The 17513-nt window shown below is 38.5% G+C and overlaps 2 protein-coding genes across 5 annotated transcripts in view; one reads left to right on the forward strand and one right to left on the reverse strand.

Moving 5' to 3' along the window:
* LOC108493648 (trihelix transcription factor GT-2) overlaps positions 1 to 14951 on the reverse strand; it is a 29291-nt gene extending 14340 nt beyond the window's left edge. The window contains exons 1-5 of one of the 3 annotated variants that reach the window (XM_017807321.1): positions 13528 to 14948; positions 8843 to 8929; positions 5115 to 5552; positions 3988 to 4077; positions 3195 to 3266 (exon numbers count right to left, since the gene is read on the reverse strand). In XM_017807321.1, the coding sequence (XP_017662810.1) occupies positions 3195 to 3266; positions 3988 to 4077; positions 5115 to 5552; positions 8843 to 8929; positions 13528 to 13915 (1075 nt within the window). In that variant the 5' untranslated portion in view covers positions 13916 to 14948. Of the gene's footprint in view, positions 1 to 3194; positions 3267 to 3987; positions 4078 to 5114; positions 5553 to 8842; positions 8930 to 13527 lie in introns of all 3 variants that reach the window. The other 2 variants (XM_017807466.1, XM_017807401.1) reach the window with 2 other exon arrangements.
* The window catches only part of PPAT (phosphoribosyl pyrophosphate amidotransferase), a 47437-nt gene that overhangs the window by 18588 nt on the left and 11336 nt on the right, over positions 1 to 17513 (forward strand). For both annotated transcript variants that reach the window (XM_017807602.1, XM_017807697.1), the window contains exon 2: positions 16251 to 16317. In XM_017807602.1, the coding sequence (XP_017663091.1) occupies positions 16251 to 16317 (67 nt within the window). The remainder of the gene's footprint in view (positions 1 to 16250; positions 16318 to 17513) is intronic.

Raw genomic sequence — 17513 nt, forward strand, 5'->3', positions numbered from 1 at the left:
TTTTCTTAGTGAGCCAAGAATGTGGGTAGGGAGCCTGGCTTTTTTTCTAAGGCACCTTTCAGGGTTTCTGGCGGGAGGGCACGAGAAGAGCAAGACTGAGCCAAACAGAACAAGCCATCGACAATTTCTGGCATGGATAAAACACAGTGGCTCCATCTGCATTGTTCAGTGAACCTATAGACAGTTGCCAGCAAATATGCTTAATCTCTACTTTGTGTTTAAAGCATTGCTCTCAAGGCCACCAGAGCAATGCCGTCAACAGTCTTTCCTTTTACCCACTGAGACTGATACAAGCTCTGTTCTCTTTTGGCACTCTGTCACTACCACTAATTATCCTGTTTTCTGGCTCATGAGGCAAGATTAGTAATTTGTCTCCTAATCCTTACTCTCATGTGTGTCTTATATAATATAAAAGGGAAGTGGGAAACTTCAAAGCTACGGAAAGTTTTCAGTGCATGGCTTATGTTTACTCTCTAAGAGCTTGCAAAGTTGCTGCCATCTCTGTCATACAGATCTATGAGTGTGGATACGGAAAACTTGAATGCACAATTAATTAAGAGTTTCTGTCTGCAGCCCAAATATGCTTAGGCCAAGCCACTGAATCATCAAGAATTTTTGGTTTTGCCCATCTCTGAAACACTACTTCATGCTAGCCCAGGACATATGTATTAAAATATTATCTTTTGGCTTTATAGCTGTACGTTTTAAAATTCCAAGCACACAGCAGGAAGTTTTCAAGCCAACATTAAGTACCTGAGTATGGACTGACTTAGGATCTTAACTTCAAAAAACAGATTTTTAAAAAGCCCTTGCTTAGGAATGTATCTTGGCAATGTCATGACTTATTCCAAATTTGTTCTGAGAGAGACATATAGTAAGTGTGTGGGGCACCAAAAATCCTAAAAAACGATTACAAAAAAAGTAATTTGTTTGAAGCGAAATACTTGCTCTAGATATTTTTAAGAACATCAGGCTACTGGCATTCCTTAGAAACCTGTTTTTATCTCCAATGTTATTCCCTGGCACTTCAGATTTAATCAAAACAGCTATATGCAGTCTGTGGTCATACTCCAAAGTCTGACCCATGTGGAATGTACATGGAATTTGAATTGATGGACTACTACCTGTGCAAACTGAAATGATTGGCTCTTCTGAATAGATTTCTGTAATTAACTCCCCTTTAAAGTGATACCATGAAATAGAAAACATCAGTGAAAATAACTAAGGGGTTTTTTTGCAGATGAATTCAGTGGGGGGTGTGTTTTACCAGAAGAGAGCAATCAGCAGTGTCCTAACCTGTTCCATCCCAGGCAGCTTTAGCTGAAAACCAGCGGGGTTGGGGATTGCTGTGGTGCTCCTGCTCCCCCAGCTGGGCAGTGCTGACAGCGACATGTCAGTAACAGTGACAGAATGTGCAAGGAACTGTAAGGATTTATTTACCTCTGTCTTTTCCTTGGCAGGTGGACATATGCTGCTCTTTGAGTAACAAATACATGTGGGCAGAGGAGAAAAACAATACCATGACACATGAAATAACTAGGTGCTTTCCTGAAACTTGTGTATTTGTCTTTTGACTAACACCATCTTAATATTTTCCTTACTCTAGAGTATGGCAAACCTGATTGGGCTGTTTATAAAGATTGGCAGTGGTTACAAAGTTACTGTGTCTCCTAAGTCAGATTCACATGTAAGATCTGAGAAGCAGGTGCGATTCTGACTCAGCGATCCTGAGTCAGCTCGTGTGTCTGCTGTGCATTTACACAACCACGATTGCCAGAAAGCAGATGTCTGCACAGGCTAGCTCCTATGTGTGTAGCCAATGTAACTCTGGCTGCAGAGTACATTAACTACATATACTGTTTAGGAAGATCCCCTGATACGAGGTTAACAGAATTTCTAAATTCTTCTTTATGTCAGAATGGTGTTTTTTACAGTTTTTTTTAAATGCATAAAAACATATAAATTTAATAATTGCATGCCTGATGAGAAACCATTTTCTACAAAAGTTGTGTTAAATACGGAGTAGCTCTTATAAAGTCACATCCTAAATGCTACTGATTGTCAGACATTACTGATATCAAAGAACCAATGTAAGTATCACTGCCTGATTGCCTTTTTCACTATCTATCAGCAAGTAAATTTATGAGTATAGAGGTACATACAATCTCTTTATTTACCAGTTTCTCACTTCAAAATTATTTGAACTGTCTAGGAAAAGCATCTACCACAATAAGAGAACAAAGGGTCTTCATGATATTCTAGACATAAAAAGTGTGCATCATTTCTCTGCCTTATGCAATACCTAATTATGTTACCATTAATAACATTAAAGTCGAGATGTCTTTACCACCTGTGATAAAAGTATTTGAGTATGTATTGTTTGGGAATGAGGGAAGGAATTTTGGAAACTGAAACTGTTACTGATGAAGCATAGTTTTGCCCTTTTTCCCCCCACAGAAGTTTGAAAAGTGGTCCTTAGAGTGGATAGGCTGAGCCACAGACACTTCTGAAATACTTGCTATTTTAATATTTCCTCACAAAATCAGGACATTTATGATTACCCAAAACAAAATATGCAGTTAAAATACATATATTTGAGAAGGGAGATGGTAACCAAGGTAAGCTATAGATATCTTAACACCTACTCTTACCCTAAAGGAACGTTAAAGTGTCAAAAAAACATACTCAGAATTTTACTAGAAGTGTTCAGTAAACTTCATCTTAAATAACTTGTTTGGAGATTGCAGTCTAGAAAGTTACAATATACAAAATACTGCAGGAAGTTGAAAACTATGTCAGGTGACAGGTAAGGGGCAGTGCTGAATCTGTTATTACAGTGTCTGTAATATGGTCATATGTATGTAGTAATTTTACTCGTTGATGGGGAGGAATGGAATTTGATGCATTTTACAAGTAGTCTTAAATGGATCTCACAAAGAGCTGTTTATGATTTTTTTCAAATTTTGTCTCTCTCAAAATGAGGTCCCTATAGCCAATGCACTTTTCATGACAACCTGTTTTTCTCCAGTGAATGCGTCAAGTGCCCATGGTGATCTGGTAAAAGGCCAGTTAGTTTTTTTTTGGTTAGTAAATTTAAATTCATAAATGTAATTTCTCTTGAATGAAAAAACCAAAGATACTACCATCTGGTATACCTCAAATTACTTCTCATGATCAGCCATGTCTTTACTTACTTGTCATAGCTGTTTCTTTCATTATATGAGGAGCTGCCCGATTCTCTGAAGTAGTGTTTACAGTAACATCACCTGTCAGAAAATTTTTGATTTGATATTAAAATCTTCAAGTTGATGTTAGACCATTTTACATTCTGTAAGACTACTCCTTAATGCCTAATTTAGACCACATTTTGCCTCACACTACTGAAAGAAATCATGAAGTGCTTTATTGTGGGGAGTCAAGTCTGTCAGCCTTCGAGACGTTCATGTGTCTCTAATTGAATGTTAAACTCCTGCTTCCCCTGAAAGTTATGCTTTCAGATGTAAACCATAATGTTTCTTTGTAAAGAGCAGAGTTTATGACCTTCATATTCAGGGCTAGTAGTGAGACTCTTAAATGAAGTTTTCATCCCCTGACATGAGCATTTACACAATTATATTATATACTGATCACATTATATTGTGAAAAAGAATGCTATAATAGTTCATGCACAGGAGACTGAACAATTCTAATCCTTGAGAGTACGTAGATTAAGTAAAAGTAAATGCAGTAGTACATTGCACTCAGCTTGCTTAAACCAGTAGTCTCTTATTCTTTACATCTTGGGTCATGAGTCTTTGAAATGATTACTTACTATACTGTTTTTATAAAATTCAGCAGCACATAAGCATGGGATGGTTTTCACTTGCTTTTAAGTTTTTTAGGTCTGTGCATTTTCTAACCATAATTACAATCTGGGCTTATTTTAGAAATAATTCTTAATTTAATAAATTTAGTTATTTATATAAAATAGAAGACTTTTCAGTTTACCTGAATCAGAAACTTTCTTTATATCTGCAACCTGTAGGTCTTCAGATATATTACTAACAGAGTCCTCTTCACCTGTGTCTCCAGGCATTTCTGTGTAAATAATGCTAAGTTAATTAGGGCACTGCATTTGTGTACTACATAAGAACAGCTGTGCTGTGTCAAATCAAAAAATCCATTCAACCTCAGAAGCTCTTTATGCCAGCAGGCAAAGTAGGTGCATTAGCAAAATGTCTAGAAATGGCAACTGACAAGTGAATCTTCCCTCAAAATGTTCTCAATAGTTTTCAGCCAGAAATTGTCTTTGTATTATATTTTTCTTAACTTCTTTCATTACTTTACTAACTTCTAGTCTTATATTTGGCCAATGTAATATCAGCCCCTGTGTAGAATCTCTACTGCCTAGTAAAGAGTTTAACATTTAATTCTTTCTTAAACACCAAACATGTTTCAGGTTGTACATAGCAACAAAAATATTTTAACTCCTGGGTAGTGTGCTCCCATCAGTTTACTGTAATTCTGCATTGATCATCCATTACCAAGTTAATTGAAAATAATCACCCAAAACCAAAGGCAAGTTCTGCCAGCATTCTTGGTGCTATTCCTTTCGCTGTTTTGACAGTTCTCTCACTAGTTTGGGAGTCTTGCTCCAAAGGCTAATAAAACTGAGATATTTGGGACCATAAGAGACAGTATAAATGTGGAGTTTTTTTAACCAATGTCTATAAATACAGATTTGTTTTGTTCAATCTCTTAATTTTTCCAGTAACATAGTCTGATCATCTCTCTGATCCATTTCTTTTATCTAAGCTGGAAACAGTTTCTTCTGACATGATTTTGACTGGAATTGTCTCTCTATCACTTTAACTTATCCTATGTCTTCATCTTTTCTTCCTCCTTTTGTCTCTCAGTGCTTTTAAAAAAAGTGCAGGGCAATCACTCAATATGGAATAGTACCTTATAATGTAAGACAAAACTACTAGACAAAATAGTAAATTCCCATTCAGTGTACGCCCCCCCCCAGCAAATCAGTTAATCCTTTTGGTTGCTTCTTTTGAGTTCTTTTAAGGTCTCTCTAGTTCTGGAAAACTAAAAATTTTAAACTATATATGGATGGTTGAAGTACTTACCAATGGAGTCCTTTCCTGATTTTGCTTCTGTCCATTCTGGAGGCCTCTCACTTTCATCATTATCTGATTTGCTCACTTGTTCCATGGTGCAGTGCCCCAGAATAGCATCCAGTTCATTAAAAAATCTCATACCTTTACTTGTACTCCCTGAGTCTTGGGCACTTTTTACACTCTTGTATTCATGTTTCAGATTTTTATATTTTGTCCTGCACTGCTTCCAGTCCCTGTCAATTCCAAACTTTTGAAGTCTGGCAGCAACCTGCTCAAATATTCTTTTATTTCTCACTGTCCCCTCCAGTTGTTGCTGGATATTTTTGTCTGACCATATGCGTATCAAAGCTCTGACTTCATTAACAGTCCAGTGTTTTCCTCCTTCATTTGCTACTGTTGGAATAAAAGCCAATGGTTTGGAAGCCTCTACTGCTGATGCTGGATTACCTGCATTATGTGGGGTAGGGAAGAGACACAGATATGGGTTACCTGCATTGGGTGGTTGGAGTGGGAAAAGGATAGAGAATGAGAATGAAGTATGCTCTTTCCTCATGACTTGTCTCTCCGGAGAAGGATGGAGCAGAGGTAACATTAAAATCCATTAAAATCCCTTAAAAGCCATTGGTTATGAATTGGTCAGCATTTTTGTTAATTCTGATATAATTTTTGCCTTCTTTTGATGACCAGATAGCACATGTACATTTAATTAATCCAAGAGGAACATTTCTTTCTTCTGTGCCTTGATACACTAAACTTTTAATGCCTTTGAGAACAACAGATAAGCTGTTCTGGCCTTCAGACATTAGAGAGAAGACTGCTGATGAGAAGATTGGATGTGCTGCATTAGCACAATAATAAATCAGGCCCCAGTCACTGACACTAGCATCAAGACTTACTTTCTGCATTCATGCCATACTTTTGGTTTTACATAGATGGAGAGATTTAAATTTGGTAAGGATCTGAAGAATCCGATCTTTAACTCGTAACAAAGCACCCTGGTTGCAGGGAGCTGAGGAATGGAGACTTTTGCTTCAGTCGCTCAAGAATATTTGTGTGATAACAAACTCGATTCTCATGGCACAGGACCTCCACCGTTCTCAGAGTAGGTCAATCAAAAATATGTGAGGTTTTTTTTGTGAAAATTAGAGTTTGAATTATCTTTCTCTGCAAAACTAAGATATGTTTTAATTTTCTCCAGTCTTCAATTTTATTTTTTATTATTATGAGGTAAAGGTTGCCACCCATGCAATAACTTAAAACACTGAAATATGATATCTTTCAGGTTTTTAATGTTTCCTTGTTTCTAATTATGAATTTTCTGTAAGACTTCCTTTTGATTATCAAATTAGTTTGGAAAGTGGCTTCCTCATGCATTTTCCAAATCTTTGCAAAAATAATGATTTTAAAAAAAAGAACAAACCAAAAAAAATCCCAAAACCAATTCCAGGGCATCATCATGAAAGAGCAAACATGAAAGTGCACTGTAACTGACATTTTTTTGTAGTCATACTGAAGTGATAAATGCCTTTGCCAGTGTCTTATTCTACAAGGGCAAGCCAGATTATGAGGGTTGGATACTTAATAGTCACAGAGCTTTGTGTGATGGCAAAAGTACCTGACCTTTGTTTGTGCACAGAGCTTCAGTGGATCATACTTGTGCATAATAACCTATCTGGGGACTAACTCGTCCTAGATAGTGCCATTCTTTGCTAGTCTCCGCAATTCGTTCTAGTTGTGAATAAACTGTACTAACAGGCATCATTTTTTTTCCCCAATAGTCCTGTGTTAATCAGGACTCTGCAACAGACAGCTCACTGATAAGCAGTTGAGGAGGGTAATTTTCAGGTGACGCATCAGTTATGTTTTCTTCATTTTTTCCTGAGGGAGTGAAAGAAAATGCTGATTTACAGGTGAATGAAACCATAGGAATTGCCACAGCTGATAACTGCCAACGTCAGATAGGCCAGAGAGGAAAGGCCTATGGGAGGAAGAGAGGAAGAACACAGGAGGTGCTCCCTCCACTTCCCAGTTGAAGCCATAAAGCATGGGGCAATCTGGGAGGAGTAAGGTTTCTTTAGTCTTCATGGAGGCCAGTATTTCTCAGTTCATTTCCACCTGAGCTCACTTTCAGTTGTGGATATTGGTTCACATGAGTTCTGGTGACTCAATATATTGCTCGTTCATTCCACTGTATGCAGAGTAGAAAATGGTGGGTATGTTTGTTCCTCATATACTTTAAAAAACATCGTAACTCAAGATATCCTTCCTACAAGCACTGCTTTGAAACAAAGTTGTTATAGTCAGTGGGAAGATTTTTCTTACGTCTTAAATGTATTTTCGTTCTAATTTGTTTTTAAAGCAAATTGTTAGGATATATATTATTACTTTATCTGAAAGATGCATTTATGCCATATTTAATTTTTTTCTAAGCTTCTTCAAACCTGAGAAATCTGCTGAAATAAAACCAAAATATTAAACAATGTAGAGACAAAGGGCTCAACATTTTTCTTTCAGTGATGTCTAAAATAGTGCCTGAAACCTAAAGACTAAAAGAGGTACTAGGGGAAGGAATTTTAGTACTAGTACGTACATGAGATTGAGAGCCCATGCAGCTGAAGTTTTGTAGAAAGCAGCTTCCTCAGAACTGAACTTTTCTGCTTGTCAATATGTTGAGCACTGAGAAACACAGGAATATTTACAGACATATTCCTGTAAAATTTAATTCAGATACTTTCTGCAAGAAAAGTTTTGTTTATGTGCATGAAGTATTTTATGTGTGCATAAATTCCATGTGAGATTCTGGTCTCTTCCTTAATTTCTTTTTATGCCAGGCAAGAGGGGTGCAGTGTGTAATATAAATGCTATAGGCTTAGTCAGGGCCTTGCTTTTTTCCTGAATACAGCACTGTGGAGATACTGTAATGAAAGTTGTTGTAACTGGACTGTAATGTATGCGAAGGCATACAAGGTATATGAAAAATGGAAAAAGCATGTAGGAAATTCAGGACAGTGCTGGTGTTCATCCAGGTAAAGAATCAGCTTATCAATTGCCTAAATCTGCCTAAAATGTATTTCGGTTTCTCCATTCCCTTCAGCCATCCCTTGAAGGGGCTCACACCTAGGATCCTCTTCCTCCTGGCTTGCCAGGTTTGTGCCTTCACTCTGTAATGACTTTCCTGAGCAAAACTACTAGAGTAGTACATTTTCTGAATAAGTTATTCTGTGGTTGGTTGGACTAGAGCACTGCTGACCACCCCTTCCATGGAGAGACCACTTTGCAGTTGCATTGGAGACCACTGCAAATCTGGATTGCTCTGCATCATTCTCCTGGCTCAGGCCACTTGCTCATGCTGCTTTAAGCATCCATGCTTTAAGAAGATATGCTAAGGAAAAGCCACAAGTTGATATGGGTATCCACACTAGCATTTGGCTTACTTTCCAGTAGCATTTAACAAAATTAATGTGGTTAATGCAGTTAATATGATTAAGCTGTAGCATGGGATGTGTTTTGGATGGTAATGGTGGTCATGCAGGTGTTACACCAAGTACAGTGGTCAGTGTGTAGTGATGCACAAGGCTGCTGAGTGCTAACACTGGGAAGAAGATGGTGCAAGACTGTGTCTGTATTAAAGCTGTGTTGATCAGAACAGAACAACAGCATATTCAAGCTATCAGAAAGTGCTCTGACAACCCATGCTGCCTTTAAGTTTTTGATTTCTCTGCACCATCATACTATACCTAGTTGAACTGGTCTGACATGAGACATAAAGAGTAGTGGATCTCCTGGAGAGTCCTCATCATCTTCTAAAGAAACTGATAGTTCACCTGGGAAGGAAAGAGTTTTTAGGTGAAAAATAGATATGGACTAAATTAGCTTAAATTAGTTTAAGTTAAAATGTCCGTACACAATGAGATGATCTTGATAATCTCTTCACTTGTAGTTAAATTAAATTTAAAATTAATTTTGCCTGTCCCCATAAGAGGACATGATTTACAGGAGGTAAATTATTTTATATCCTGCATATGAAGCCTGTTTGAAATGCTTTTTAAAATTCTTGTAGAAACTGACTTGATTCTAGTGACTGATATGCTCTTCTGACTCAGTGTTCAGGGTAGATAGCACATTAAACGTATAGTTTGAAAGTAGATAATGTAAATTAAGAGACATAAAGGCAGACATTGCGTATGGATTCAGATAACCACAAATCCATTTATATAATAAAAAAAAATTCATTTTTCTTCAGAGTTTGAAGAAAGCAGGAATGTTCTGGAAGGAGTTCTGGAAATATATGAAATTCATTAACAGTATAGAGAGACTGTGAAAGTATATATTGTGACTTGAGAACAGACGTATTTGGAGCTGACAGGATTCAGTCTAGTTTTTTCAAGCATAGCATTTCTACATGTGTTTAAAAAGCAACACTATAGCAATTGCTATGAAAGTTTAGAAAGCAGGATATATGTAAGTCAGGTTCTGAACCAGCTTAGTTTTCACAGAGGACAGACTTTTTAGTTGGCCAGTGATAATACGCTGTATTCAGCGAACCATTTTGACAGGAGGTTTGAAATGTTGGTGCACCGTACAGAGAGCTGAGCTGCTGTGCGCTCCAGCCAGGCAGGGCTCACAGATCAAAGCTGCCTGCTCCAGGGCTCTGCGGTAGTGCGTCACAGGGAACAGTAATGAGGCGTGGTTAGGATGCCACCTTGTATTCCTGACGTAGGTGAAACTGAAAACTGCATTTGAAAACATTATCCTAAATCCTCCTGACTTTCAGCAAGGCTCACAATGACTCATAGATGCAGTGGCCTGATCTTTGACTGCTCCCAGCTGTCCGCTTGGCTTCTCTGGCAGGAGCTGCTGCTCATGCCTCCACCTCCAGCGACAGGACTGGCGTTTTAGCTGCTTAGGAGCAGCAAAGCAAACTAGGGAAAGAGAAATAAATTCTCTGTTGGAAGCCTGCTGAGTGTCCCATCGGCACTAGCATGAGCAACTTTATTTACACTGTCATATTAAGAGAGAAACAACTGTTTATTTTAAGTAAATAAGAACAGTTACCACAAAAAGATATTAGTATCTTTGATAGGGAAAAAATAAAAGCATTTGAAGAGCAAAAAAGTTACTCAATATGAGTACTGTACACTTATTTTAAAAAAACTATATAAAATACTTGTCAGTGACATGTTTAAAGTCCAGACATGGAAAACTATGTATGAGTGGCACTTTCAAGTCAGCATTTCTGCAGGATCTTTCTGCATGATAATACTGTTATTATGATGCATTTCTGCTCAGACTTGATAATCTTTTTGCATTTGCTGAGGTAAACTGAAGGTCAAGCAAGGTGACCAGTGCCTTAGTATTTAAACATAAAGAAATATAAAAGAGAATAAGAAACATTAATTATTACATGAGGTTTACTTTTTCTGTAGATAATGTACTGATTTATTAATACTTGGTTTAACTTGAAACAATCAAACTGGTTAACAAAATAGGAAGCTCATTCATTTGAATTTTAAGGAACGATACCATTTTTCACAGTGCACCATCACTCTACATGGATTTTCTTGGTTGTTGATTACTGGAATAATACACAAACTACATTTTAAGAGAAGTGAACATGTTTACTTATGTCTTTTTTAATGATTATTTAAGCTACAACTCTGCCTCTGAAAACGTGTTTTGTGAGGGCAGCACGAACATCTCTGCTTGCACTTCTACATGTGCTTATGTATAAAGTGTCATCTTTTCAAGAACAAGCTGTATGTTGCTACCAAGTTTGTCTGAAGACGCTCCTCTGAGATTTGATTGAGATTTTCAGTAATAATTTCTTCAACTACACTTTCAAAAGAAAACTGATTTTACCAGATAAGGAAAAAACCAAACCTCAGGGAAACACTATAGAAATACCACTCAGTCCTATTAAAAAAAAGTAGTCTCTTTTCTTTCCTTCCTTCCTTCCTTCCCCTTCTTCACCCTCCCCAGTAATCTCCCAGTAGCTGAGATAATGCAAAGACGTGCTATGTATCTTTACATTAAGGATGTGTATCAATATTGAGACACTGGCTAAGCAGAATGGTAAATATACAGTGATTTCTTTAGGAGCCTGCCCAGTTCCTTGTCATGCTTTTTAACAAAACAAGTTATTATTGCAACCAAGTTCTTCAAATAAAATAAGACGTGCAAGGTGAACAAGTATTATTTGTCACAGGTTTTAGTTTGTTGATGGCATTTTGTTCTTGCTACCCAAGTCACAAGCCTAGACATCCTTGAATTCCTCCAGCCATGTCAAAATGAGATGTCTCTGCCTCTTTCAAAAGAGAGGAAGGACCGTTTTTTCCTCCTCTCCCATTACACTGTGATTGAAAGGGAGAAGCCGAGGAGGGGACATGCAGTCCATAGTGGGGCAGTGGCAGTGGCCTGCCTTCGCCTGTGCAGGGATTTGCCTTTTCTTCTGAGGAAGCAACACCATCAGATCTGCCCCCACAACAGAACTTGAGAGCATCAGCTGCAGAGCCACCGATGCCATTTTAGCCTTAAAAGTGCCCTTCAAAGGGCAGGGCACTCGGCCCCTACTGGGCCGGGCAGGCAGGTGGAGTGGGGCTGAGTCTCCAGTACAGTGTTAGTTATTTGACTTATATTCTTAAATGAGAAAGTTAGTGATCTCACAGCTCCCTCTGCCCCTTGTTATGGATGTGTGCACACATTCTGCATAGTTGCAGGACACATTTCTAGCTCAGTGTGTTTTCTTTGTGGCTGAATTGTAGTTGTTGTGAAAATCTTTCCATTTTGATTTTTGCCATTAATGTTTCAAGTATTACAGTTAGTTGCATTTTATTTTTGTCTATCCGTAAAACTTGTTTGTTGGGGTTTTTTTTGGAGGGAGTAACAGAAATTCTTGTGCATTTAAGGGATATATTTAATTATATAATCTTTAAAACCAGACTGTCCTAATGCTTCAAAATGAGGTGTGTCTCACCCAGAGGTAATTTTTTTAATATATATTGTACTTTATGATTCACAACTTAAATTAACTTTTGCTGATTTAAATTTGCTAGAGGTCTAAGGCAGATAAGAATTAAAATTACCAGGTGCCAACTACAATAAAACACAGAGGATAATCTAATGGCTGATCCTCAGATGAAGGACACTGTCTTAGTTTTGTGTAGTCCTCAAAGTGTAACAGCCTTGTATTAGCCTCAGTTCTGCATGTTTAAAAATAAAAAATGGATTGCAATATACATTGCAGAGAGCACGTTAAAATATTATAAAATTGCCATTTTAATTTGAAGTGATTTTGACAGATTCGAGGCTTTCTGCTGGTGATGACAAATTAAGGTCAAGCTTTTTGTTAAGGTAAACAATGACAAGAAAAATGGCAATTTCTTTTCCTCAGATCTGTAAAGCATTGTGAAGGGAGACATGGAAGGGTACCAGGACAGGCTAGATGTCCAGCTCCTCTCTATGCCTTTGACAATTTCCCCTGACACTAATGTTTAGTTTTTTGTTTTCTTAAAAAAGATTCACAATCTTAATGTAAATTGCCACATACCGTGGGAACAAACAGCTAAGCTGTTAATTTCTCTTTTTTGTCATCTTATTTTGGTACTTTATCATCAGGACTTATGCTTCAGTGGCATTTAGGAATGTGACAAGGAGATTTGAGTGATGTCAAATAGCAGATTGACCCTAATAAAATGTTAAGTAGAGCTTAAATGTATATGTAGAGAAGGTTGAATAAAACAAGAGATGCAAATAATTTAGTGAAACCCCCTTCAGAATAAAAGCAGTTGCATTCATTTGGTCTGCCTCAAAATAGTCTGACAAATATGATGATTTTTTATTTTCATTGCTAAATCAGAGTTTTTAATGAGACGTTATTAAGCATCTGTTTCTCCAATACTTAAGTAAAACTGCTTACAAAATAATTTAACTTACCTTGAGTTTTCATACCTAAATATTAAGTTACAGAGAAATAAGAATAAAAATCCTAAATTTCACCTGTATTACAAATAATGATTTTTTTAAACACCATGACAGTTTTAACCTTTTATCTATACATTTACATCTGAACTGTAAAAACCGGCTTCCAAAGTACTGCAAGTGAACGGCAAAGGGAAAGAAAACAGCTCTTTTTACTTCAGCGTTTCAACCCAGTGCAGGAGCCTGGACACCAGCGAGTACTCACAGAAGCTGCAATACAGGCAGTTAGCATAATTTTGCTGGAATTACGCTGTATTTACAGACTTCGACACTGGTGGGTGCTAACATTTTATTCCCCTGCGCGAGGAGTGCATCCAGTCACTTCTAACAGCGCTGCTGGGGCTGCGCAGCCTCAGCTCCAGCGCCAGTGAAGTCGGGCTTCGGTTTTGTTCCCTTTGGTTTTTAAGCAAAGAGAGAAAAATAGAAGCAAAAACAGGTTTTTTACCTTGCGCGCTGTCTGTTGTGGGGCTTGTGTTCAGCTGCGTCTCAGTCGCAGAACACCTGCCGTTCTCTTCTGCTGCTAATTGTGTGACAGGCTCATATCGCAATATGGCATCCAGATCATGGAAAAACTTCATGGTTTTAGTGACATCCCCAGAGTTGTGGGCATATTTAACCGTTCTGTATTCGTACTTCAGGTTTTTGTACTTTGCACGGCACTGTTTCCAGTCCCTGCACACTCCCAACTCCTGTAACCTTTTAGCAATGTAGATAAATATTCCTTTATTCCTCAGGGTGCCGTGCAGTTGCTTTCTGATATTTTTTTCTGACCAGACGCTTAACAAGGCTTTAACCTCCTCCTCAGTCCAATGCTTCCCGGCTCCACTCTCCATGTTGAAAGTGACCTGGAAATGATTCACTATTTCTAGCCAAGATTTTGTTTCCTAGGAAACCAGACGGCTGGTTGTCAGTAAGCTCCGCTGAGATGAAAGGATCTGGTTTTACTGGCTCAAGCTGCCAGAGGGGAGTAACTTGAGACGCTGCCAAATAAGCAGGCTCGGGGCTGGAGCCCGGCAAGGAAAGAGGCTCCGGCGATGGGGAGGGGAGACCTCAGCCGGGCTGGGCCGGGGCTGCTTTAACCCTTCTTGGGGACGAGGGCGGCAGTGTGGGCACCGGGGTGTGAGGAGAGAGGCAAAAAAAAGAGCCGTACTCTTTCATTCCTTAAAAAAAAAAAACAAAAAACAAACGAAAACAAAGCAACATGACATCCAGCCACCCCCACACACACTCTTCTGGCCTGCCCTTTGCCAAGTGGGTGCAGAGCATCTCCTGCTCCCGTGGGGGCACGCCCGCGGTGCTGAGCCTTCCCCCAAACAAGTGGCACGTCAGGATCACCCTGCCTTACATCTTCACATCTCCATGCACTATTTGCTTTTGAACTGATGGCCATATATACATGGTTTTTAACTTACATTAGTGGTGTTTTAATAAAAACCGGCATACTTAAAAGTATGGCTCAACTAGTGAAGTGATGGAAGGTTTGTGGTAATGACACTGAGCTCCCATGTCTTTTGTTAGTGCGACATGTAAGGTGTAACCCAGCACCTTGACCAGGGCTTTCCTTGGGGTGTCTGCTTCCCTCTTCCTCCCTATTGATTTCGTTAATATTTAAAGGGACCATGACAGTATTAAAATTGCCTGTAATATTAACATTGTGACTACAAGTTGCTGAATGCAGTGTATCAACCCTTAAGTTTTACCACCAGTCTTTGTGTTTATAGATAGGACATCTTCCCAAGTTAAAGTAAATGGCTTTAAGAATGTCCCCATCTCTGATTTTTTTCTTTGAAGATCTGTGTCACTAACAGGGTAAATTTGTTCATATATGTGTGAATTCTAGTTTGGTTTGCTTTCTCTAAGCAAATGTTCTTTAGAATGTTTGCTTTACATACAACTGGGACTAGCAACAAATGAAGGGATTTTAGGAACTGGAGAAAATTGGTAATGAGCATGGTCAGTTGTAGATTAGCATCCATCCATTCTGTAGATTTTTGTGGCCAATTTTATTGTTGCTTATAGTAAATAATTCCAGTAACTTCAACTGCGTTAAACTAAAATAGGATCTTGGGATAATATTCTAGAAATATTTCAAGTCTTTCCTTTTTTAAGCAAAATATCTTTCCTTTTCAGACATTATTATATATGAGAGTGGATGGGAGCTCAGTAGTCCACCAAAGTTCTGATGAGTATTACAGACACAGCAGGTACACACAGCAGGAGTTTTATTAGAGGTAACACTCCACCTTATTCAGGAAGCCTTTTACAGGGAGGTGGAGCAGCCTGAACTGTTACCCACAAAAAAAATCCAACCTGCGAAGCTAAACCTTTTCAATGGATAAGGACTGAATTCCAAATCGTGGGCAGTTGCACAGAGTTCTGCCTGCCTTCGGCAGGACAGCATCGGGACACCTGAAGTGCACTGAGGGGACCCAGCATGGAGAAGGGCTGGTGAGGACAGGCAGTAAAATAGGGAAAACTCCCTTATTTCAGCTGAATTAGCTCTTCTGCTCAACAAAGCACAACTGCCAGCCTGAGGCTGATGCGCTGTAAGAGAAGTATTTCCATTTGCAGTGACGCTTGTACCTGAGACTTGTTTTACTTGAGAAGTGGAGATGCCAAACATTAAATTTATGCAGTCAAATGCTTTTATCAGAGGGTCTGTGTAGCTTTTCCAGGTGTAAAAGGTAGCTTGTCTGCTGAAGTGCAAAAATGCAAAAGCTTCTGCATAGGTGATCAGTGGAAAAGATAATCCATTCCCGTAGGCAAAACCATCAGTTTTTAATAACATATCCCAACCCAAAGCAGAAATACAATAGCACTACAGAGCCTACTACTGTCACCTAGACCACTATCCCTTTGAAAATGGCTTTTCAGATCAAGCATCTGTTTTTATTTTATGCCCTCACTGAAATAGGACTGCAGCCTGTGCCAGTGCTTATTAGTGGAAAGATTCCCACTGAATTCAGTGGGCTTAGGCAGAAACCTTATGTGACTGTTTTGAAACAAAGCATAACATGGGCAAGAAATCAGTTGCAATTACACATCTGCAAAATAGAGCAACAAATAAACCTGCATTAAAATTTCTTGACAAAATCAATCCATTGGATGTTAAAGTATTTCATATTTTAAGCATTTCAGTGCTTTATGTTAATTTTATTTTGTTCTCAGGGGCCAGGAGAGTGCTGGAATTGTGACAAGTGATGGAGAGTCATCCCAGGCATTCAAAGTGCACAAGGTAAAATCCAAATGAATGTTTTGTACATTCTTAATGGAGATTCGTGAAAGTTTGTTTCTGCTAAGAAACAGTATAATTAAAGAAAAAGTAACATGTTTTGATGGATTGTTTTGGTTTTGTCAGTGAGAGTATCTAATTTTGTTACTTGTGTAATTTCTGTCTTGAGTGTATGCTTAAAACAAACATGCCACCATTGTCCTGCTGGGTGTATCTGTGCATACACACCTGCTGGGTATATCTGTGCCACATACAGTGGCAGACACACAGAAGTTATCCAGATCATGCTATTGATGTCACAAAAACTACTTACCAACATCACTCTGCATCTCAGGTGTTAACTCTGTAGATTTAGAAGAGCATTGATGCAACTTGATCTCAAGAGAAAAGAAATGCAGTTAAAGGTTATGCACAAGGAAAGGGATGACTAAATCTTATGTTAGCAAGACTCAAGAAGTGGCAACTACTTTACCCATAGGTAAAGATAAACAGAATATAAGACTTAATGGAGGCCTGAGAAGGTCACACAATCTTTCTCAAGCCGAGGGAATCCCAGGGGATGTTACAAGACACAAAATGACCACAGCCTCTAAAGTATTATGTCAAGAGAATACCTGTATGCTCTGGGGATATTTCTGTTCATTCCGTATAAAATAGTGATCAGGGAAAAAAAAATCACCAGCCTATTCCATCCCGGAAAAGGAGAGGATTGGAAATAAAAATACATCCGCAAAAAAACCATGGGGTAATTAAATAAAAATACATCGGCAAAAAAAACATGGGGCACTTCTTGTTGTATGTCCTCTGACCACAATCAGAAAGCATTCAGAGTTCTCAGAGGAAGATTAATTAAGCTGTTCAAATCAGTCCAAGACTAAGAACCACTCTGCTGCAGCAGCATATGTATCTATGCATGACTGCTCAATTCCTCATATAAAACCTTTTCTGTCAAGCATCATGTTTGTCCCCTCTTAAGGCACTTCCCCCCTCCTCTCTGTTATTTACAGCCTGATTCTCACACACACATACACACACACGCACACGCACTTTTAAATGCACCTTCTCTCAACTTTAGCAGCATCTTATCTGTTCTTCACTCCCGCTCCTGCTTGAGTTTCGGTTTTCCTTCAGGTTTACAGGAATTTCAGTTTCCTGTAGAGCGGGCTGCTCTAGAAATCCCAGTAAGTGAAAAAGTGCTT

Source organism: Lepidothrix coronata, unplaced genomic scaffold (genome assembly GCF_001604755.1).
Source record: "Lepidothrix coronata isolate B3197 unplaced genomic scaffold, Lepidothrix_coronata-1.0 Scaffold0, whole genome shotgun sequence".
In the NCBI taxonomy this organism is placed as follows: Eukaryota; Metazoa; Chordata; class Aves; order Passeriformes; family Pipridae; genus Lepidothrix; species Lepidothrix coronata.